At 41.0% G+C, this 24613-nt stretch overlaps 1 protein-coding gene across 1 annotated transcript in view; it reads left to right on the forward strand.

Annotated features, from left to right (window-relative positions):
* tnr (tenascin R (restrictin, janusin)) overlaps nucleotides 1–24613 on the forward strand; it is a 216626-nt gene that overhangs the window by 177032 nt on the left and 14981 nt on the right. Inside the window, exons 26-30 of the mRNA XM_086071928.1 lie at nucleotides 1568–1711; nucleotides 13592–13722; nucleotides 21707–21839; nucleotides 22129–22280; nucleotides 22393–22489. Coding sequence (XP_085928054.1) covers nucleotides 1568–1711; nucleotides 13592–13722; nucleotides 21707–21839; nucleotides 22129–22280; nucleotides 22393–22489 — 657 coding nt within the window. The remainder of the gene's footprint in view (nucleotides 1–1567; nucleotides 1712–13591; nucleotides 13723–21706; nucleotides 21840–22128; nucleotides 22281–22392; nucleotides 22490–24613) is intronic.

Raw genomic sequence — 24613 nt, forward strand, 5'->3', positions numbered from 1 at the left:
TTGGCTCTTGGAATCACCAAAAGACCAGCAGCGTGTTGCGAACGAAGGTTTTCTTGTGATCAGGAAGTGATTTTCGCACGAGCTGCTGTGTATGACGAGTAAAGTTTAAATGAAGAATGAATCCGTCTCCATCCTGCCTTTTTGTTTTATAAACTGTGTCCCCATTAACCACGAACCAACAAACCCTCTCGTTAGACTATAGCTACGCTAAGTGTATTTGTCCTAAGTTTTTTTGTTGTTGCTTATTTGCCATTTGTGGCAAAAATTTTTAGTTTTTTCTCGGAATATTACTCTACCCCCCTGAAAAAAATATATATGCGTGGCCCTAATACGCCGTTGCAGGGAAACACCATTTCCAACCATATTTACCTGAATGCTATCCAGCTCGTACTGGCTACAACCTTTTAGCAACTTGAAAGTTTCAAAGGGCACACTTGACAGAGCTGATAGCATTATATGTGTTTGCTTACAAAACATTTCGAATACGAAAACTCAGTGCACTTCCCCTGCAAATGGGGGCGCTGTGGTACGGGATTTTCAGGTCTACTGTATTCGGCACCATTCAGGCACTGAAGATAGATGCCGTACAATAGGCAAACACCAAGCTTTCCCCATTAAGAGTGTGTGACACATCCTCCGAGGCAACACAGACTCATTTGTCTTGCCCTCCCCGTCCTTCATCATGCTTGCTTGAACTTCTAAGGCCGGTTGAAAACATTGTAGTTAGCTCGCAGCGTTTTTTTTTTTGTTTTTTTTTTTTTGCCATGCCGCTCGTGTCCTCACCGTCTGACAGCCTTATCCAGATAGGTGAAAGATTGCCATATTGCTTGGCCTCTCAGGGTCTCTCTTTATAATTTGCTCCATGAAGCATCGGAGATGTGCCAGGCTACTGGAGCAAAGCGGGCTTCGAACCACTCGACATTCATAATGTCGTCTCTTCGGCCACTGTCAGTTGGCAGTGATTAACCTTTAGCATTTAGATAATCAGGTTATCCTGTCCTGCCCACAACCGTCTTATTCTGCTGTCATCGATGATTTCAATGACTTGTCATCTGAAACGCATGCTTATGGTAAATTATCAAACATATGGATAAGTATCACCTGCCGTTATAAGTCTGAGTAAACAAACCGTAACACGAGCTGTTGTAATAAAGATAAACAATATTTGTGGTCAGACGATCAATAATGTATAGCCGATTTTGTGATATTTAATATACCGTATACCTGATAGAGCTGCCGAAAACAAATGTCAAGGGTTGCTTAGTTTTCACGATTTCAGCTTCTTGCCTGTCCAGATAAAACAGAACCGCTCAACTCTCGGTCAATTTTCAAACTAAAGCCTGATAGACTGGACTGAAAATTCTGTGTTAGACAAACAGTCAATAACTTCTCCTTGTATTTTGGTGCATTGAATAAAAATAAGTAAACCTCGGTATTTCAAGTAGACATCATTTATTGTCTGCACTCACAAAGTAAGAAGTGCCATTAAATGAAACAATCAAACTCTACCCAAGCTCAGATGAAATGTGAAATGCGAGTCTTTCCCTTTTGTTTCTGTTTTTTTTAGTGACTGCAGATACGTTTCTGGTGGAGGGCAACAAGCAGGAACACCCGCTGTCCAACCTGAAGCCCAGCACGTCCTACTCAGTAGCCCTCTATGCCACCAAAGGACCCCTCACCAGCGGCACCGTCATCGCCAACCTCCAAACACGTGAGCTCATATCTTTCTTAAGCCTCCATTCGGTTCCTTGATGACACTCGAGTAAACAAGCAAAGCAGTATACTGCAGTTGGACGGATAACTCGAGGAGCTGATGAATATAGAATGTTCCCTGTTTTACTATATCACAGATTTTACGCACTGGATTCTTATGTGACCGTATTGGCCAAAACATTAGGTACACCCCGGATTCTTGCGTGTGGGCAAATGGGGTGGCCATATTGGCCAAAACATTAGGTACACCCCCGATTTTTGCGTGTGGGCAAATGGGGCGGCCATATTGGCCCAAAAATTATGTACACCCCGGATTCTTGCCTGTGGGTAATGGGGTGGCCATATTGGCCAAAACATTAGGTACACCCCGGATTCTTGCGTGTGGGCAAGGGGGTGGCCATATTGACCAAAACATTAGGTACACCCCGGATTCTTGCGTGTGGGTAATGGGGCGGCCATATTGGCCAAAACATTAGGTACACCCCGGATTCTTGCGTGTGGGCAAGGGGGAGGCCATATTGACCAAACTATTAGGTACACCCTGGATTCTTGCGTGTGGGCAAATGGGGTGGCCATATTAGCCAAATCATTAGGTACACCCCCGATTTTTGCGTGTGGGCAAATGGGGCGGTCATATTGGCCCAAAAATTATGTACACCCCGGATTCTTGCGTGTGGGTAATGGGACGGCCATATTGGCCAAAACATTAGGTACACCCCGGATTCTTGCGTGTGGGTAATGGGGCGGCCATATTGGCCAAATCATTAGGTACACCCCCGATTATTGCGTGTGGGCAAATGGGGTGGCCATATTGGCCAAAACATTAGGTACACCCCGGATTCTTGCGTGTGGTTAACGGGGCGGCCTTATTGGCCAAAACATTAGGTACACCCCGGATTCTTGCGTGTGGGTAACAGGGAGGCCATATTGGCCAAAACATTAGGTATGTCCCGGATTTTTGTGTCCCAGTGGGGTGGGCATATTGCCAAAAGATTAGGTACACTTTTTGGCTTAATTGGCCAAAATATTAGGTATACCTTAGTTCTTGTGTGTAGGTTTACCCAATATTGGCCAAAATATTGGGTACATCCTAGTACAGTGCAAATACAAAGTGTTCAAGTACAGTGTGCTTATGTATAAGAACACTAAAAGTGTATGTTCACTTTTATTTAAAATAAAATATATAAAATTTTGCATTCACAACATTTTCAAAAGCCAACATTTCTCCATATTCAACTTCAGTTTCCAGATTTTTTAACCAATTCCAACTTAAACATCTCATTCCAGGTCATGTCATTCAATATCATTCCAAATCATTCCACAATTTTTCATTCAGTCTCCAGAAATTGCATTCTCTAGTTTTCTATACATTTTATATTTATGTTTTGTTTTTTCAAATAAGTTTACAATGTGTTTTTAAAAAGTGTCCTAATCACTTTAAATGTATTTTAAGCAATATGTATCACATTTGGAAAAGGCCTAATTCCATCTGAAGATATCCGATTCTTTAAGCTGCCATGACACGGATACCAATTGGCCACTTGAGGGAAGAAAAAGTTTGGAATTGTCTCCCTTGAACCACGCTGTGTCCAACTTAACGTGTACATGGTGAAACTGCTACAACAGCATCACAAACTTCGCACCACATTTATGTTTCAGTTCAGCAAAGCTGCAACTTTGTAAACTTTTTGGGAGTGAAAAAAAGCAAGTAAGCAGAGGAGTTCTTATTCCCAGAGGAGCGTCAACTTCTCCTGCAGCAGCGGTGAGATATGCCAGAGCCAGTGCTGCACAGACCTGAAAGCATAAATGAGGCTGAGAAATGCGCTGTCGAACCATACCGGTGCTTTACTTGCACACGACGTTTCAGATTTGGAAACAAGTCCTGCCTGATGTGTCGCGTGCCTCTGCACCTTCTGACTTATTTAGTGTTGACAGTAGAAAACCAGGAGTTAAATTGATGCTCCTCCAGACAGGAATGAGGAAAATGTTTGTTTGCCTGTTTTGGAACAGACAAAGCGATGCAAGAAGAGGCTGTCTTGATGATGTCATGGACCGACCAGTAGGAGGAGCCTCACTTAAGCGCAGCGTAATCAGTCTAGTTGAGTTGTTGGCATCCTCAGCGGAACTTTTGACATCATGAAAGTTAATTGGATTAAAAAATAAACAAATAACCTTCCATCAATCCATTTTCTGTAATACATACAGTATCCTGTTTAGAGTCATGGCGAGCTGGAGTTTTTACCTCAGCTGACACAGAGCTGACAGAGGACACACTAACCCATATAAATTAGCTGGGAGGAAAAAACAAGTTAATATGTTGCCTTATGTTTGAGACCAAACGAGCCGGAATTCGCCGGAGCAACTACCAAGAGCAGAGGTGGCAAATCCAGTTCCAGAAAGTAAAAAACCTGCCACAGTTTGGCTTTAGCCCCTAATGCTAGCTAGTTAACTAGAAGGTAAACGAGCACCATGGGAGCTAGCTAGGGAGCTAGCTAACTAGCACCTGAGGCTAAAGCCAAATTGTGGCAGGGTTTTTACTTTCTGTACATGGATTTGGCACCTCTGAACAAGAGCGGCTAGCGGGATTTAGTCGGAGCCATCGGCTGGAGTGGCTAATCAGAGCGGCTAGCGGGAGGAGCTAGTAAAAAAAATTAAAAAAAAAAAAGCTAGTAAAAACTTGCCAGAGCAAAACAGAAAGTGACAAGTGGCGAGCCCAACGGGAGTTAGTGGCGACCACCTGCAAGCCCCAGCTGTCGAAGTTAAGCTGCGGTCGACCCATTGGGTCCGACACTCAATGCTAGCACCACCCGGGCTAACTACATTTGCAAAGTTGTCCTTTGGGCATCCGTAGCAGGAAGATGGCGGCAAAACATGGCAGTTCTAGTAAGGTGAGACTACAGCAATGGAATATGATTAGTGATTAATAGAACTATGATTATATATTAAAACAAATATGTTCATGTGATACAACATATTTTTTTGCATACTATTAACATAAACAGTCGTTTTTTGAAATTAATGAATTATTCGTTGACCACTAGATGGCGCTAGGGATCACTGAATGTCCCTTTAATTCTGATTGTGAGCGAACTACAGTATGTAGTCTTATGTTGTGTTTATAGTGTTCGGTGTCTTTTTTACAATAATGTTTGTATGCCTTTTGGTCAGAAATCTGTGTTTTTTGGTAAATCCAACTCCTGTTCTACCGATAATTAGCAAAGAATGGAAAAAGCTAAAAACAACTTCTTCTTCTTTTTTTTTTTACTGGTACACGAAAAAGATTCAACTGTTTCTTTGGCAGTTTCTGTGCTTATATTTTAGATAAGTAAAAATGCTCATAATCAGCTGTCAAGAAATACGTGGATCAAGAATTACACAGATTGTTTTTTGTCGTTTTTGTTTGTTTGCTTGTTTGCTACAAGACCGCATGGATTCTGTTTTCCCTTGTGGAAGCACCACTTCATCACCAAATTACACTTGTCCATCAGTGTGTCGATATTGTTATCATATGTGGTGCATCCAGCACATATGCACGAGTAAGCCTAAAATCTAGTGTTGACAACTTGCTAACCCTATTAGCTAATGCTAATCCGTTCATCCGATAAAGCTCGATTGCAGCTCTGCTTACCTTTTTGCTCTGATGTACTGTTGCAGACAGTGTAGTCAGAAACCCGGGCTTGCAAATTCTTGAAAGTGGCACTGGATCTTCACCCAGCCTAATTACCAAGGCATAGGTGGAGAAGACTGCGTTATGTCAGTTTGTCCACTGTCACATTGCAGTGGGACGGAAATGCAGAAGGACTTTCTCTCACACATTTTCAAAAATAGGCTGATAACAAAAGATTTATTTGGCTGTTAAATTTCAAATTGTTAAATGGAAACGATCGGCCGTAACATTTTGTTGCACAACATGTTATTTCTTCTAAATTCATATCTGATGAAAGGACATCTGCTCAGACTCCATTCATTTCCTTCTTTCGTGGCAGAAACATTGTGGATATGAATTGTAAAATAGTTTGATCGCTGAAAACAAAAACTCTGCTTTTATGATACTATTAGAAAGGGAATATATTGGAACCCTGTAAAATAGAAAATACACTGTGACATCAAAAGATTTAAAAAAGTAAATGAGTCCAAACAAAATTCAAACGATATCTCACTGTGTTGCTTTGATTATTACAGTTTTGCATTTTCCTTCAGATCATTTATTTATTTAATTCATTCCAAGCTCATTATTCAGTGGAATTCTATTTTACAGCTATAAAACGGGAGGGGAAAAAGTATAACCTCATTCTGTGAGGTAATACCCCCATTCTAAAGGGTGAACAAATGATCCCATCTGCTGCCTCTGAGTCTGTTTATTCCATAAAGCATTGTTTATACTTTCAGTTAATGCTGTGCTTAATCCCATCCTGAGCCAAACCGGCAGAACATCTGCTCACCTGCTTCAGCGCTCTCGGCTTAAAAAAATCGAAATGAGGAAATAACGCCTCGTGGTCAATTCATACTAATTGAAAAGAAATGTCGCCCGCTCACCTCTCAACTCTCGCCTGTCATCTCGCCACTGAGCTTCATCAAGGCCAGTGTTGGGAACGTTACTTTCAAAAAGTAATTAGTAATAGTTAACTCATTACCTGTTTAAAAAAGTAACTATTTTCACGACTTTGAATTCCTTGTATAAAAATAAAATAATAATAATAAAAATAATTATATATATATATATATATATATATATATATATATATATATATATATATATATATATATATATATATATATAAATAATTTTATATATAAAATTAAAAATTAAAAAATTAAAAATTGAGAGGTGAGCGGGCAATATTTATTTTCAATTAGTATGAATTGACCATGTATATATATATATATATAAAATTATTTTATTATTATTATTTTATTTTTATACAAGGAATTCAAATTACGTCCAGGCTATATAGGTTGTTTTAATTTATTTTGTATATATGTCACACAAATGGCTCACTCCATAATATGACATATCATAATAATAATAATAATAATTCATTAAATTTTGAGTGGTGATGTATGTTACTACAGCAATAATAATAATAATAAATACTGGATATATGGTGATTTGTGGCACATATGTCATCATTTTTTGATTGCTGCTGGCTAAAATGATTAATAATAGATCAAATAAATTGCCATTGCAATTAAAATATACGGTGCTTAATTGCTATCATTGCCAAAATCATTGCCATAACTACTACTACATTTTTACTCCTCAAAATCATCAGCTTCCACTTGATCTTGAACATACTTTTGTACACTTTCAATATGGTGATATATCTTCAGTTTATAATTCTACACATTTAAAGACATGTTTAACGATTGATTTACGTCGGAAAACTGCCCCAACTGTAGGTTTAACGTGCATCCTTCACATACAAATGTCACTCCATCGCCTCCATGAGTGTGAGCATATTTCTTTCAACACTTTTCAAATGTTTAGCACTCGTGAAATAAGAGAAATACAATTGTTGCCGCTATTAATTACACTAGGCGAGCGTGTTGCTATGACTTACCGGTATCTTTATCGCTGTTATGGTGCCTGTGGAGGCGCAATATGGTTCTTGGTGGAAGAGAATTATCAACAAATCGCTCCTCGTGGCGGCTGTTTTTCGGCAAATCTCGACTGTTATTTTTTATGAATGTCAAAGTTGTCAAACCAGTTCCAGGCGAGGACGTGGACTCTTTGCTAAAATATGCTAAGCCTTAAGGTACAGAAGGAAGAAGGACGACACGCTTCCCGCGGCACCTCCAAAATAAAAGTCACTACACATTTCGTCTGTCAAGGCACTTTTATTGTGACGAGGTCCGACAACAACAGTTCTTCTAACTGTCACCCACCGCACAACGTCTTGTAAGCTTCAAGCACATGCAGTCAGATCGGGGATTTCAGATAAGGGGGTCGGGGCATGGACTCAGAAGAGGAAGCAAATGGAGAAGATAAAGAGTGCAATGGAGAGGAAAAAGCTGCGGGATGTGGATGTGGGAATAGGTGGTGAGGAGGGAAAGGTAAAAAAAAATCAGGTGCAAGGGGAATCACCTCCCCCTTAAAACTTCAATCGCACCATTGAGCCTGCATGCTCTTTTAAACGCACTCGGCTTCCCATTTCTCTTTGTTCTCCATTTAAAAGTAAAGTTTCCCGATGTGGAACTGACTATCAGAGTCAGAGAGAGCTTAATGACTGAGCTGTCACTGATCACACGCAAATAATACATGGGGGAGTTGATGTCAGTGTGGGCAGCAAGAGAGAATCGGAAAGCCTCTTACACAGCAGCGCCTTGATGCATTAGTTTAAGTCATGGCATGGCCACCAGGGGCAGTATAGTGCCGTCATGTAGATGGAAGCGAAGAAGACTTTCACTACTACTGTAAGTGACTCAGTAAACTGCAGTATTAGTGATTCTTCACAGAGGATGAAGAAAATATGCCTCTGAGGATAGCTAAATTATCTATCTATATGTTGATGCACCGTTTTTGTTCAAATATCCGTTGCGTAAAGAGTTATAACACCACAAAAATTGATGCTATTTGTTAGCCCGTCTATATAAAAGATGATTCAATCTGTATTTTGTTACATGGAGTGTGATACGATTTAAGGAGGGGACATTTAAAAAAAAAATAATAATAATAATAATAAAATAAACTAAAATTAGGGGTGATCGAGTAAGAAGAAAATATTAATCACGATTATTGTGGTAATAATTGAAATCATTAGGACGATCATGTTTTTTTTTGTACAAAATAACAAAATGTTTAAATGTAAGAATTTGTAAGAAAATTACATTCTTTGAAACACTATAGCAATATGCAAGTTCCTTTTGCATGAAACAAAATGTTAAAATTATTTTTTTTTAATTACTCAAACTCAAAATTAGTATTAATAATCATAAGTTTTATGCTGATTTTGTAATTGTGGAGTGTAATAATTGAAATTGTAATTCAATTTCGATTCATCGCACAGCCCAAACTAAAATGCAACGATTCAATTCGGTTTGCTTAAATCAAAACCGATTTTCCAATTCAAATTAGTTTCCATTACGCCCCGAAAAGGCGTGCTCAGTAACCGCTGAACTTGCTGGTTTTCATTTGATTGTTTCTAAGAATGTTTGATAACACTCTTATTTTCACTCAAAGTACTCACCAATGACTCTTTACTTTTGATTTATAAAATTTAATTTAACACAAAGACAAAAAAATGTGAAAAAGACCTTTCTTTCGGACGCAGATAATGATTCACCGATGTGTCAAACCGCAGTATCAAGTGTCTGGTATCTGCAGCCTCCATGATGACTCGATACCTTTAAAAGAAAAAAGCTGTGTCAGCTAGAAGTGGTTACAGCGTTTTCCAGCTCACTTAAAAAATGATCCACTTTCACTTTAATTACACTCTAAAAAGAGAATTGTTGAACCATTTTAAGATTAAACAGAGAATTGTTTGACCAACTTAATAAAATTGCTTCAAGTGGTAACACACGATTGAAATAAATTAATCCAAAGTGAATATATTAAGTTTAATGAACTCATAATTAATTAAACTTAATATAGTAATTTAGGATAAATTTAATTAATTTAATATATCACTTTGGATTAATTTAATTTAACCGTGTTACCACTTGCAGCAATTTTATTAAATTGGTCAACAATTCTCTGTTTAATCTTAAATTTGGTCAACAATTCTCTTTTTTAGAGTGTAGTCCAAAAATTGCTACAAATAATGTATTAGAGTGTAGTAGAATAATTTTGTGTTCACCGAAACAGGCCCAGATTTCACATTGAGTTACGTTTTTTACTGTGAGTAAATTGAGATAATGTTATCATTATTCCAGCACTTGCATGACTCCAAAAATGGGCTTTCAGGATGATGAGAATGTGAATACTTTATATTGTTGTTTTTGTTCTGTGGTGTTTGTAATGTGTGCCTTGGCTCAGTAAAGATTGGCACCCTGAAGAAGCATATTTTGTGCATGGAAAAATCATCTTCTTTCTATCATGCACGAGATTGAGGTTCGAGCTGGCCACCACTCATCATATGAACCCCCAAACACAAGTGATGTAAGGTGGTGAAAATGAGGCGATGTGGCTCAAACTGTGGCACTGTCATTTTATGTAAAGCAGCGTGGGGAGAGGCTGAGCGTGCCGTGTGATGTAATGTGCGGTAAAACTTGGGTGGGTTTGACAATCAGCAGTTTGCTTTTGAGGATGTGATGCACTTGGAGTTAATGTGGAAAGTGGGCTTGCTGATCTGCTCTCTGTAATCCTGTGGAGTGTTCATAATGGGCCAGAAATTGCTTCGTGGTCTTTTATTCCTTTGTTTATGCCGGAAAATCAACTCACCTTCCAGGCAATTATTCTTATTGATTTGTTATTTCCATTTGTCAAGACAATCATCCCACCAGTGATTCCCAAAATGTTTACACGACGGGCTTTGCCACCTCAAAAGCTTTTAAAAGTAAATGAATAGGAACATTCAAATAATGGGTCAATTAAAATGTCTGATGCATAAAAATTAAATTAAATTAGTTCCAGATAAAGGGTTTAGAACAAACTTTTCTCAAAGACTGAAGGGGAAGCGAAATCAACTTTTATTTCTATTGCACATTTCATACACTGAACAACTCGATGAGCTTCACACAAACAAAAGCACGACATCTAAAAGCATTAACAGGCAAACCGAAGACATTCACGGAGCAAAGAGAACAAAAATAGCTTTTTGGAATGAATAAAAGAACAAATATTTACATCATTTAAGCAAACAAAAGATTTATAGACATTTTGTCACGGTGTGTGTGTGTTGGGGGGGGGGGGGGGGGTTTATTGACCCAAATGAAGGAAGTAATGGAGGCCAGGTGTGCTCACCAAAAAAAAAATTCAATAAAACATAAAAAGAAAACTAGGCTTACTATCAGAAACAAAGAAACAAACAGACTAAACTTACATAGACACAAGACGACTAACCACGATGAGGTGCGAAAGCAAACGAAATGATCCAGCAAGAACTGAACAGAAACCAGGAAGTAAATACAAGCAAAGCAACGAGACAATGAGAAACAGCTGGACACACGATACGAAGTGGCCGAGGGGTCTGATTGGTAGACACAGGGGCGGACAAACAGGTGGACACGAAACCATAACGAGGAAGACATGAAGCACAAGAAAAGACACAACATGAAGCAAAACCAAATACGAAACCAAACAAATACGGGATCATGACACATTTAAAAGCAAAATAAATAAATAAAAAGTAGCTGTCCGAAAATTACAAAAAAATTAATAAATAAAAGTATAGTTTTTCATCTGGATTTCAAAGCTTTTATACTTGGGACTGCCGCCACTTGTTTTGGCATCTTATTCCATTTCTGTACAGCATAACAGCTAAATGCTGCTTCGCCATGTTGTTTTAAAGGGACCGCAACATTAAAAATCAACTTTTTGGAGCTTTTAGCCATGTTAAAATGCTAATTCCTCACCAAAAACATGACCAAAGTGGTGTTTACCTTCATTCGCCCCTGTATGAGAAATTGTATGTTATTCTGCACTCCAAGCACCAGCCCCTCCCAACCTGAGAAAACGAGCCGTTGGTACGGTTTGACGTCAATGCGTGCGGCCGCACCCCCGCACCGCCTCTGCGGACTAAACGCACGCCCGCTTCCTTTGAGACCACCCCCCCCCCCTCTCCATGGGATATTGACAAAAGTAGCCTTGATCAATAAACATTCTGTCCAGATAAATTCAAAGCAATCAATTATCCTTCACATTTGCAATGCCAAAGTGCAATGACAATTGGCCGTCTTAAAATCCCAGAATTCTGGCTGACACTTGTGTAAACTACAAGTACAACTTATTGCGCTGTTGTGCATAACTGGTTTTGCACGGCTGGTTTTGTTTCTTGCGGCAAGGAGCGTTTTTGTTCCAATTGAACATGCACTCAATTTCCACATGTAAAGAAGGACACGGTTGTACTACAACGGCTGGCCGGTCTTGCAGCGCTCCTTGGCAGCAGAGGGGCGCGGCAACCGCACGAGGAGAGGCGGGGTTTTACTGAACCGGGTGTTTACTTCCGCACTGGAAAAGTAGCCAGGAAAATACCTAATATTTCCGTCTTCAGTTTTGCTTATCCGGGGTCGGGTCGCGGGGGCAGCAGCTTTAGCAGGGAAGCCCAGACTTCCCTCTCCCCAGCCACTTCAGCCAGCTCCTCCGATGGGATCCCAAGGCGTTCCCAAGCCAGCCGTGAGACGTAGTCTCTCCAGCGTGTCCTGGGTCGTCCCCGGGGCCTCCTGCCGGTAGGACATGCCCGGAACACCTCCCCAGGGAGGCGCCCAGGAGGCATCCGAACCAGATGCCCCAGCCACCTCAACTGGTTCCTCTCAACGTGGAGGAGTAGCGGCTCGACGCGGAGTCCCTCCCGAATGACCGAGCTTCTCACCCTATCTCTAAGGGAGAGCCCGGCTACCCTGCGGTGGAAACTCATTTCGGCCGCTTGTATCCGGGATCTCGTTCTTTGGGTCACGACCCACAGCTCGTGACCCACAGCCCGTGACCATAGGTGAGGGCAGGAACGTAGATCGACCGGTAAATCGAGAGCTTTGCCTTTTCGGCTCAGCTCCTTCTTCACCACAACGGACCGATACAGCGTCCGCATCACTGCAGACGCTGCACCGATCCGCCTGTCGATCTAATATTTCATTTAAAAAAAATACATTGTGATTGTGTCAAAGGTAAGATGATGTCATCATTATATGCCTATAGTTAACTGTGGAAGGGCTTAAAAGAAACTTTATGTCATCAGAAGCAACCGTCATATTCTTACATTAACTGTATCCCACTACAAAAAAAAAAAAAATCTGAAGTCCCTAGAAATGACATCTTTCAAATATTGACCTGAATATTAAACGTCACATTTAATGGGTGAGCAGGCACTCCAGAGACCCACCTCTCGTCTTACGGGCCTTTAAAAAAGTCACGTTTCCAAGTTGTCCCCCCTATGGCTCATTTTTCAAGGTTGTCCCGACTCATCGGCAAGTTCAACAGTGAGTGCTTAAGATAAGCGGGAATGCTTGAAGAGTCAAAGCAAAAGCAAAGACGGTATCCCATTAGATTAAACAAGCAATAGTGTTGAGGCACAGAACTACCACTTTGTCACGCACATGAGATTTGTTTGGTGTGGTCTCATCCTTCAAATCTATTTTCAGACTTAAACGTCCACATGAAACGGCTTTAAAAAAAAACCACACACACACACACTTGCAGATGGTCCCCTCAGCGGTACCGTGGCGTGCCTTGTATATTTAACAGAAGCGTCTTGCGCTAAGCTTTTCTACATCACAGCTCCCAGTGAAAAGAACCGTCCTTTTTAAAAAAGGCTTCCAAGTGACCTGGAAAAGAAAATCTTCATGTCCCTTTGAAGTCTTTTGTAAAAGTAATTATCCGTCAATGACACATCGACGGGTCAGTCAAATGTTGCCCGCCGCGTCTCATTTCCAGGGTATTAATTTGCAGCCCCGCGAGGTGACATTTGCTCGCTGCAGCTGCTCCGACCGTTTTACTGCCGCTGATATTATCGTCTGGCGCATCCGGCCTCATCCACGCGTTTTTTTTTTTTTATTAACAAGGTGTGGTTTAGATGGACACTTGACCTTGAGCTCTGGAAATTCCTGCCGAATTATACATCCATTGTCTTTTTGCCTTGAAAAGCTGCATAGCATTCAATTAAAACTAGAATGACGTAAGTCACCGTTTTTTTTTTTTCCTTTCAAGCCAAACCGATTGGGATTGACTGCATCACCAAGTGAAACGTCTCAAAAATGCTTGTCCGTGTCCTTGTCTTTTGCACAGCTATGGACGCCCCTGTGAACCTGACAGCCAGCGAAGTGAATCACCGCAGCGCTCTCATCTCCTGGCAACCGCCCGTCTCTGAAATCGACAACTACATGCTTACCTACAAGTCAGCCGACGGCAACCGGAAAGTAAGCGTCGCTTGTGCATTTCGCAATTAGTTGACGCCTCGATCCGACAAATTCACGCGGTAACAATGCGAGGTTTATTTATTATTTTTAAATCATTCGTGCAGCAACCTTTTGTTTGAATTAAACGATGATGTGATTAGGATCTGAAAAAAAATATTTCCTTTTCGTAAAGCAACAGATATTACCCACAAAGTATGACATTGTAATGCAGTTCATCTAACCCTATTCCGATATCGCTGATATTACACTCAAAGAGCAGGCGTCCCCAATCCTGGCCCTCAAGGACTGAAGTCCTGCAGGTTTGAGATGTTTACATCCTCAGACACACCTGATTCATATAATCAGCTAATCAGCCAGCTCTGCAGAAGCCTGACAGCAATCCTGATCTTTAGAATCAGGTGTGTTGGAGGACGGAAACATCTAAAAACCTGCAGGATTGGAGAAGCCTGAGTTAGTGTCACATCGAAATGTCCCTATTCTTAAAAGAAAAGTTTTTTTTTTTTTACCACATTAGCAATGTCTAGACCAGAGGTGGGCATCGAGGGCCGGAGTCCTGCAGATTTTGCACGTTGCCCTTCTCCAACACAGCTGATATATGATCAGCTCATCAGCAAGCTCTGCAGAGGCCTGACAACAATCCTGATCTTTAGAATCAGGTGTGTTGGAGGACGGCAACATCTAAAAACCTGCAGGATTGGAGAAGCCTGAGTTAGTGTCACATCGAAATGTCCCTATTCTTAAAAGAAAAGTTTTTTTTTTTTTACCACATTAGCAATGTCTAGACCAGAGGTGGGCATCGAGGGCCGGAGTCCTGCAGGTTTTGCACGTTGCCCTTCTCCAACACAGCTGATATATGATCAGCTCATCAGCAAGCTCTGCAGAGGCCTGACAACAATCCTGATCTTTAGAATCAGGTGTGTTGGAGGACGGCAACATCTAAAAACCTGCAGGATTGGAGAAGCCTGAGTTAGTGTCACATCGAAATGTCCCTATTCTTAAAAGAAAAGTTTTTTTTTTTTTACCACATTAGCAATGTCTAGACCAGAGGTGGGCATCGAGGGCCGGAGTCCTGCAGGTTTTGCACGTTGCCCTTCTCCAACACAGCTGATATATGATCAGCTCATCAGCAAGCTCTGCAGAGGCCTGACAACAATCCTGATCTTTAGAATCAGGTGTGTTGGAGGACGGAAACATCTAAAAACCTGCAGGATTGGAGAAGCCTGAGTTAGTGTCACATCGAAATGTCCCTATTCTTAAAAGAAAAGTTTTTTTTTTTTTTTAACCACATTAGCAATGTCTAGACTATTGACCTTTTGCACGTGACGTCACAGCCCTCGTGGGAACGCCCCCTGCTGGACGGCAAAAGAGCCACTTGCCTGTATTGTAACCATTGAATATCGTACAGCGTAAAGTCCTTTATCTAATCGATTATCTTATAAAATGGCCATATCTTGCTGTGCGGTCGGTTGTACAGACGGACAAAGGAGTAGACCAAATGTTGCTTTTTATCGCATACCTACTAATGAAGACAAAAGACGTCGATTGGTAGCAGCAATTAACAGCAAAGACTGGCAGCCCACAAAGTATTCACGGATTTGCAGCTATCGTTTTTTTTTGCGAGGTTAGTCGATAAATGTTATGTCATTAGTTCGTACACTCTAACAAAGATTGCAACAGAGGTGTCGAATTGCGGGTTCCAAATCGAAATTAACGAGCCAAAAAGTTAGCGTCCACTCCAACTGCGCGAACACACAGCTTAGTTTTAAAATCTATCTTCTTCAAAACTATTAAGTGCATTTGACTGTTTAATAATGAGGGATTTCGTCTCCGTGCTTGGGAGTTTTTCACTCGCCGGAGTCCATGTTTCCTGAAATTCCCGCATAGCTTGCCACTACGATAGTCATTTGTTCCATGCTAGTAAACATTGTAACATAACGTAAGCACAGCGTTTCAATGTAGAACGGACTATTTAAAAATAAGTCGGTTAGCATGATCAACAAGTTTTGCCTTTGCATTACGAGGTATATTGTCCCCCGCCGCGGTGTGAGCGTAGCATCTCGTCCCAGAGACTCAGCCAGCGACAAGCTTTTGAATCAGCTCCGGTGTAAGGAGGACAGACGGCATTGACTGCATAATACTGATATTGGTCGTGCGCTGTGAATTCCGGCAAAGTCGGCGATTTGATTAACTTGGTCAAAACGGCAGGCAACAGAAGAGGTAAGGGGCGGTTTTCAAACTAGCGATCTCCAACTTAAGTAAATATCGCGCTCTAGGAGTCCCCGACTAAATGTGCAACTTGGACTGACAGGCGAACTTCGGTTGAAGTCGTAGATTCCATGGCTCGATGGGCAATAACTTTTAATTTGTAAAATAACAGTCGCTAAGTCGCTCCGGGTCACGTCCACTTCCATTCAACAATCATTTCCTTCCGCCGTCCGTCATAGGGCAGTCACGTGATCGCGTGACGTCGCTGCAAATGGTCAATATTTATGATTAAGTCAGTATTATTAATGGGGAAAAAATTGTGCGTAATATGACATTTATAGATGACTATCAGTAATTCTGTAAAAAAATAAATAATAATAAAAAAAAAAAAGTAATTCTAATAAACTGTTGGCTGTTGGATCATAAGGATAACAGCATCTGTAGTTGCTGAAGTGATCCCACATCGTGTTCTTTACTGTTCTTCGGTCCGAATCATGTGTAGTGCTTGTCTTGCACTCGGAGACATATTTTTTCGAGACATTCCGTGAGCTATTGGCTCTTCAAACGACATACATTATTAATGAATGAAGCAGCAGTTGGCAGTATAAAAGGTTTGCTTTCATCTCGAGGGAGTCTTTACATAAGCCTGAAAATACTTGGGAGTTATTACACTGCTCCTCGCGGACAGTTTAAACGCGGAGAGCATGCCACTGTATATTGTATACTACCATGAAGGAGACATAGTATGCATTTTTGTCCACAATATAAAACTATTTCCCAATGTTTTAAGTCTGATAGGCTTGCATTTAATTTTGAATTGAATCATTATGACTTAATTATAGTCGTTATCATTTACTCCCCCTCCCATCACATTGGCAAATATAAAATTAAGCAATTATGCCGTTTATCAGAAGCTAATCTGCATCCAGCAAATCTCAACGCAACTCTGCTTACCTGGACAGACAGATAGACAAGGGGGGGGGGGGGGGGGTTCAGAGAGGGTAGTGAGAGAGGGTGGGAGAACAAAAGGGAGCGAGAGGGCAAGAGAGAAAGTGTGAGAAAGAGAGGGAGAGAAAGAGAAGGCGAAAGCAAGAGAGAGCGAGAAGGAGGGAGAGAGATTGATTTAGAGAGAGAGAGAGTGAGGGCGAAGATGAGAGGGCAAAAGGGAGAGCGAGGGTGAGAGAGAAGGAGGTAGCGAGGGAGAGAAAATGTGAGAAAGAGAGAGAGAGAGAGAGGGTGGGGGAAAGAGAGGGTGGGGGAAAGAAAGAGAGAGAGAGGTAGACATGGAGAAGGGAGTGTGAGAAAGGGGGCAAGAGAGAGTGAGAGCGAGGAGGAGAGGGCGAAAGGGAGAGCGAGGGTGAGGGAGAAGGAGGTAGTGAGGGAGAGAAAATGTGAGAAAGAGAGGGGGAGAGAAAGAGAGAAGGCTAAAGTGAGAGAGGGTGGGGCAGAGAGAGAGAGAGAGGGTGAAAGGGTGAGAGAGAGAGGATAGCGAGGGAGGTTAAAAGGGAGAGAGAGAGAGGAAGATAAGGGAGTTAAGAGAGAGAGAGAGAGGGACAAGAGAGAGGGTGAGAGTGTGAAAGGAAGAGTGAGGGTGAGAGAGGGAGTAGCGAGGGAGAGTGAGAGCGAAGATGAGAGGGTGAAAGGGAGAGCGAGGGTGAGAGAGAGGGGGTAGCGAGAAAGAGGTGGAGAGAGAGAGAGAGAGAGGGTGGGGGAAAGAAAGAGAGAGAGAGGTAGACATGGAGAAGGGAGTGTGAGAAAGGGGGCAAGAGAGAGTGAGAGCGAGGAGGAGAGGGCGAAAGGGAGAACAAGAGAAGGAGGTAGTGAGGGAGAGAAAATGTGAGAAAGAGAGGGGGAGAGAGAGAGAAGGCTAAAGGGAGAGAGGGTGGGGCAGAGAGAGAGAGAGAGGGTGAAAGGGTGAGAGAGAGAGAGAGAGGATAGCGAGGGAGAGAAGGAGGTTAAAAGGGAGAGAGAGAGGAAGAGAGGGAGTTAAGAGAGAGAGAGAGGGGCAAGAGAGAGCGTGAGAGTGTGAAAGGAAGAGTGAGGGTGAGAGAGAGGGGGTAGCGAGAAAGAGGGTCGAGGGAGAGAAAGGGCGAGAGAGGGAGAGTGCGAGAGAGAGCAAGAGTAAGAAATGTTTAATTATCAAACATCTATCTATACAAGTGCCCCCTCTTGCTTTGACGCCAACTCGAACCCGTTCCAGACAAGGAAGCTTCATGTCGACAAACAAACTGCCCGGCGTCCATGTTGCAGTCGTGCAAAGTCTTGACGGAACATTAGGAACACGAAACATGAAAAAGTCAAGAGCAAATGACTGTTTGTTTGTTTGTTTTTCATACGTTCTGCCTAAAGAAGAGCCCAGCGACACGATCTGTATGTAATCAGTGGCGTTAATTCAAATGTGGCCATTTTATGCTCGCGAGGACACCAGCAGACGCACACACATCGAGAAGGCTCCATTGCTATGTTGGAGTCGGAAGGAATAGTTTACCGAGTTGTGCCTCCCGGACGTTGCGGGAAATTGCCAGTTGTTGGCATTTCTGAGCTTGTCAACAAATGTTTACCACATTTCATCTACAGCGGCCTTGCAGCAAATGATACTTCACACCTGCAGGTGTGAAAGCTCATGTTAAAAAGGGAACAAACGTGCAAGCGCATTTAGCAAAAGATTTGAACCGCGTTTAACAGCATTGTTCTCTTCTCGTCGCATCAAATAATCACTCGCAGTTCAAAAAACAAGTGCCGCTCATATTTTGAACAAAACCGCCACAATTTGAAGTGCCTTTTTTTCCTGAAGGCTTTGCAAGAATTTCTGATACAAGCGCTTCTTTGCCTCGGAGATTTGAAACGATTCTAATTAGCTTTTATCTGATGAACATATCCAGCGCATAATAGATTATTATAATGTCTTTACGTTTGTAATGCGCCGCACCTGGAACGCTAACGGCTCACCTTGCGCTACAACAAGGACAAGCGCACGTCCGCCGGCCGTCCGACCGCGTGCGAAGTCAACCACGCCTACAAAATCGCCGCTGTGCATCATCCTCGCTTTCGCCGGCAGTAAACGTCTTGTCCTGACCCTAAAAACCGGCGCAGTGTCCTTGGAGGTGGAAGCCAGACGCCGTTTGCCAGCTGCTCCCCTGCATAATGCACACGCGCGCGCGTTGCCGGGAATTGCGTGATTATAGATTGTGTTTCAAAACCTGTTAAATGTTTGATTTGTGCTTCTTTATATTTCATGTGTACTAAAGAAAATCTCAATTTTTAGGATCTGTGTTGTGAAGAGCTCGGATTCATTTACCATTCAAGCATCCGTCTGTCCCGAATCAACTCAAATGGGTTACTAATTTTACTTTTGCAAGAAATATCGAGTCATAGTCCAAAAAATTGAAAAACCCAATTTGATTAGTGCAGTAGTGCACTTATATAGAATTTTATCGACACCATATTTTGTCCAAAGCGCTTTACCAAGCCTCATTCACTTTTTTTTTTTTTTTAACATCAGTGGTCTAAATACAGTCCTACATATCGCAATTAAACACAATAAAAAGCACCATGTGTGAATCTTAGCAACAAAAGTATAGAGAAGCCGACATGCGCATCAATTGCTAATGCTAAACGCTATCTCGGTTGACCGTTGAAATATATCACTAGAAAGCTCAGCTTGCATTGTCTTACCAGCGACTGCCGACCGTCGTGGACTACCCATGATTCTTAGATGCCAAAGCAGGAAGTTGTTCTAGTTCCGGCACTGATCTCAATATATATATATATATATATATCAATATAGCCGACAAACGCCCGTGCAAGCCGTTGGCGTCACAGGGCGGCCATCTTGCTCCTCCCATCTCGCGAGCAAACTACTGTATAAACTATACGGTATACGTACAGATTAGATTTATCCAGCTGGTGGTCACTATTTTCAGCAAGTGGAAATAAAAAAAAATTAATAAAAATAAAAAGTGGACGGTTGAAGACCCCTTTTTGTTTTATCGCTCGGTTCCTCAGACTCCAATATTAGATTTGCCAGAGGCATCCTTTGTTGAATTACAGTTATAATTCTTTCATAAAAATATAAAAGTTTCCTCCTGTAAAAATCATGAAGCATATCATTTATACATGTATTTAATAATTCAAATTGTAAAATGTCTGAAGTCCTCTTGTGTATGTTTAACAAATTTAAATCATAAATCAAACAAAGTTTCTTCTAAGTACTGTCTCAAATGTTCTCCAATTTCGATACTGTAAATGTATAGCGTCGTATGATGAGAAATGTTTCTTGGGGAGGAGCAATATGGCGACCTCGCGGCTTCAAAAGTCTTAGTCTTAGTCATACATTCAGATTAGTGAGTACCGGTCAACACCTGCTACGCAAGTCCTTCCTGCTACCCATTACATGTGAATGAGAACACAAACGTGAATTTGATAGGAAGGAATTTAACAGTTAAATTCCCTTTTAATGGGATTATCGTATGAATTGCTATGACAACAAAGTGATTGACATACACATGGCAAAAAACATGACGCCGGGATGGGACCTGCGCAAAATAGCGACAAAACAATGAGGCACGAGGTTCAACTACCAGTTAGCTAGTTAGCTATGCCTGAGCCCAAAAACTTATTTTTTGTGTGTGTATACCACAATATGAAGGGCACAGAAGCATGTTAGCTCGCAAGCTAAGGCTAGCTGTTTTTGTCATGCCGTATTAATGCTGCATTCGAGGATGGTTGGAAGTCGGATATATCCGAGTTGTTTTTTTCCCAAGTTCCGACCTAAAAGCGTTCAAGGCGAAAGTAAACAACCAAAATAGCGGACAGTGATAAATCGTTTTTTTGTTTTTTTTCGTCCTCAAAACTCATTTTGACCACCAGCAAACTTACCAATTTTGCTTCATTTATTGTTTTTATCTTATTTCATAAGCATTCCATACAGTTCAGTAGTTCACCGTATAATTTCGTGCAGGGAGAAAGCGGCATAATGTCACGTATGTGTATATGTAAGTTATGTAGAATTTTTATGAATGAAGAAAGATATCTAATTTTATACTTGAGTAAATTGTGTTTTACCATTTCCGGTCTGTGTTTCCTCAGGGGTCGCCATTCTAGAGTGACGTCACATTGTAGTCCGTCGGTGAAGTCGGGGTACTTTTTTTTTTCCCGACTTCGCAAGTGGAATTTCTTAGTTCAAGGGGGCGTTCCCGTACACACTTCCTGGTTTGAACTCGGAAAAGTCCGACTTCCGGCCATCCTCGAATGCAGCATAAGTCCCGCAAAAACTCGGTGGGATGTAATTCAACCACCAGAAGCTTTAAGCCTAAATGGTACGATGATATATTTTTGTGGCTCAAACGTCGAGGAGTGTGTCAGCATAAGAGCGTTGCTAGCCGACAGTATGTAGCATCCGTTTTTCAGCACAGACAAAGGCTCGATTTTTCACTTTGATTCACACTTTCATATTCATTTTGGACTATTTTATATACTTGGAGATATTTTTTAATCATTCCAATTTGTCGTGCTTGAGTGCCAGAGAGTCTTTCTTTCTTTCTTTTTTTTACCTCATACTTTTCTTTCATGCTATCTCAGACTTTGTTTGGCAAAAAATTGCGGTTCTGCTTCTGAACAGAAATAACTGGAAGGCTTCTCTGCACTTTTTCAATTTTGCTGTTTTTAGAGTTTTGCCACTGAGGATTTTAAAGTAACCTACTTTTTCCTCACTCCCTATTGTAGTCTACCTTGTTTGTGTGGAGAAAAAAAAAACTGCGCGCCTGTTCTCGTACACTAGGAGTTGATTCTGGACGCCGAGGACACATGGATCCGCCTGGAGGGGCTGCCCGAGACCACCGAGTTCACCGTCAAGCTGCAGGCGGCGAGGGGTCTGGACACCAGCGCTGTCGTCTCCACGACCTTCATTACAGGTGCACATTTTCACAATTGTAACTGTGATACAAGTGTAAAGAGAAATTACTACAATATTGCAATTGATATAATTGAAACTTCACTTTATTGTGCATTCATTACGATTGATCCAGTTTTAGTACAAAGCATTTTAAACGCAGCTTCGGTAGGGGGGGGGGGGGGGGGGGTAAATCCCTTTTTCCTCTAAGCCGGTACTTATTTCCAGGTGCCATGCATGTATGCAGCAAAAGCTTCCAATCCTCTCAAGTATGTCAACGCTCCTCCTCCTCCTCCTCTGCTCCTCCGCAGGGAGTCGGCTGTTTGCGACGCCTCAGAATTGCGCCCAGCACCTGCTGAATGGCGAGACGCTCAGTGGCGTATACACCATTTACATCAACAGGGACCCCAGCCAGGGCGTGCAGGTGTACTGTGACATGAGCACGGACGAAGGAGGCTGGATTGTAAGATGGTGTTGCACAGATCGGTTCCGTAACACATTTGGTGACACTCAACATCAATATTATATATATATATATTTTTTTTTTTTTTTTCTTTTATCACTGTTTTGTTCAGGTGTTTCAACGACGTCAGAACGGCCTGACGGATTTTTCCAGGAAGTGGAGTGACTATCGGGTCGGCTTTGGAAACCTGGAGGATGAATTCTGGTTGGGTAAGACTCACAGGCTTTATCACGAATGGTCAAAAAAGCACATACTGTAACCTCTGTTTGGTTTGAATGTACCAGTGGATCACAAACGTTTTACGCCATATACCACTACAAAAAAATACTCCACTTTCTTCTCGCCATATCAGCAATATTTAACTCATTTGCTCCCAAAAACGTATAAATACGTTCTATTTTAAATATAACCATGCTCCAAAAGACGTATTTATAAAATGTTTTAATGTTTTGGGATGCTTTGATGCAGCCTTTGAAATGAAGACAATGCTTAAAGCAATTGTAGTTACTACAAAAACGGCCAGCAGGTGGCAGCAGAGTATACGAGACCAAAAAGCTATTTTGTTTTAAACAGGTTTGTGAATAATGATGAAACGTAGCTATATTCTAATGCTAATTGCTGCAAAATGAAAACAGATAGAAATATACAGTACTTTTTTTTTCCTGATGAAAGAAGAGACTCTAATCTTCCTTTTGATGTGTTCCATGTTTTTTTTTGCAATAGAACACAATATTCTGTGGGCCTTGCAAAATCAGTCAAAATCCAGTAAAACAGCCTGGAGCGAAGGGGGTTGCTTCAGTGAAAATGGCTGAAGGTGAATGAGTTAAATACAGTAGTGAAATAAGCTCAAGTGTTGCAACTGGCTTGTACGTGGCGGCCATGTTGGGGAGGTACGCTATGTTGCGGCCATGTTGGTGAGGTCAACGTTCCAATCAAATTCAATCATATCTTGCTGATTTTGGTTTTCATGCGGTTTAATATATTATTTTTTTGTCATGGACCTGAGAAATCCCAATCTATCACATTACTATGCAGATAATAGTTCCATTTTTGAGCATAATACATGAATCATAATGAAAATCAGCTTTTGAAGTAAAATTTTGGTGGAGCGTATTTTATTGTTATACTTGCAAAATTACGGTATATTTATTTCGATTTTTTTTGGGGGGGGTGTCAAAGCACCTTGTAAACACTTGTTTTAAAAGGTGCTATACAAATAAAGTTTATTATTATTATTATGCAATATTTGTGTCAACCACCGTAAGATTATGCACTTTTCATATGAACACTTCCCTTAAATAGAAGAAAATAAAGAAGTGCACTTTAATAACGATTAATTTAACAAAATTGCACTTAAAAGTTAAACATAAAATGTGAATAAATAAATGTTTGAAAACAAACAGTTCTAAATAATTACATGTAAATGTCTAATTTAAATCCAACTGAACTGTCCTGATTTGTTTTGCTTTATGTTTTGGTGACGGGTATTGGCAGCCTCCACGAGTACCCGATGCCTTTACCTGGTATCGGTACTCGTCCATTCCTATTATCTTTTTATTAGTTGTCATCTTCTTAGTTTCTCTAGAAAGTAGAAACAGAGCTAGGCTTGGGTCACTAAATGCAATTATTTGTGGAAGGGGATTAAAAAGGAAATGATAGTGATCATTAGAAAAGCTTTAGCTAAGTAAATAATATCTATTTCAATCAATTGGTATTTTATTTTTTATTTATTTTATTTTTTTATTTTTTTATTTTTTTCCTAAAAGAGCTCACTCAGTATTGTTCATTCGGTAATGTCATCATCATTGTTCTTTTTTTTTTTTTTTTATAATTTTTTTTTGTTTGTTTTCAATTGGTATTTTATGAGGCAGAAACATGTTGTAGGCATGGCAAGGCAGCACACTTTTCACTTTGATTATTTGAAATCCCCACCACACACGCATTCTGCAGAGACAAATCAACAAACAACGTTGCTGTTTTGATGCCTCTCGCCACTCGTTATGAAACAATAATCATATTCATGACTAAATGTGCAAATGAGCTACCTTTCTGGAAATGCCACATTTTGTGTTGTTGTTGTTTTGCTGCAGATGATTAAAGGAGATTATTACATGAATATTTCATTAAGAACTTCAGAAGAAGAAAAAAAACGTTCGTTTTTTTTTTTAGCTTCTTGATGAGAGAAATTAAATACAACCACAGGGAGTTTTCTGGCATTGCATTATCACCCCATTACAATGCTCACTTCTCACTTTTTTTTGGATCATGATACAAAAATGGTTAAGGCGGGCGTGCATCCATTAGTGATAAGCACACAATAATGTGTCATTTTT

This window comes from Leptonotus elevatus, chromosome 1 (genome assembly GCF_054856555.1).
Source record: "Leptonotus elevatus isolate MCC_2025b chromosome 1, RoL_Lele_1.0, whole genome shotgun sequence".
In the NCBI taxonomy this organism is placed as follows: domain Eukaryota; kingdom Metazoa; phylum Chordata; class Actinopteri; order Syngnathiformes; family Syngnathidae; genus Leptonotus; species Leptonotus elevatus.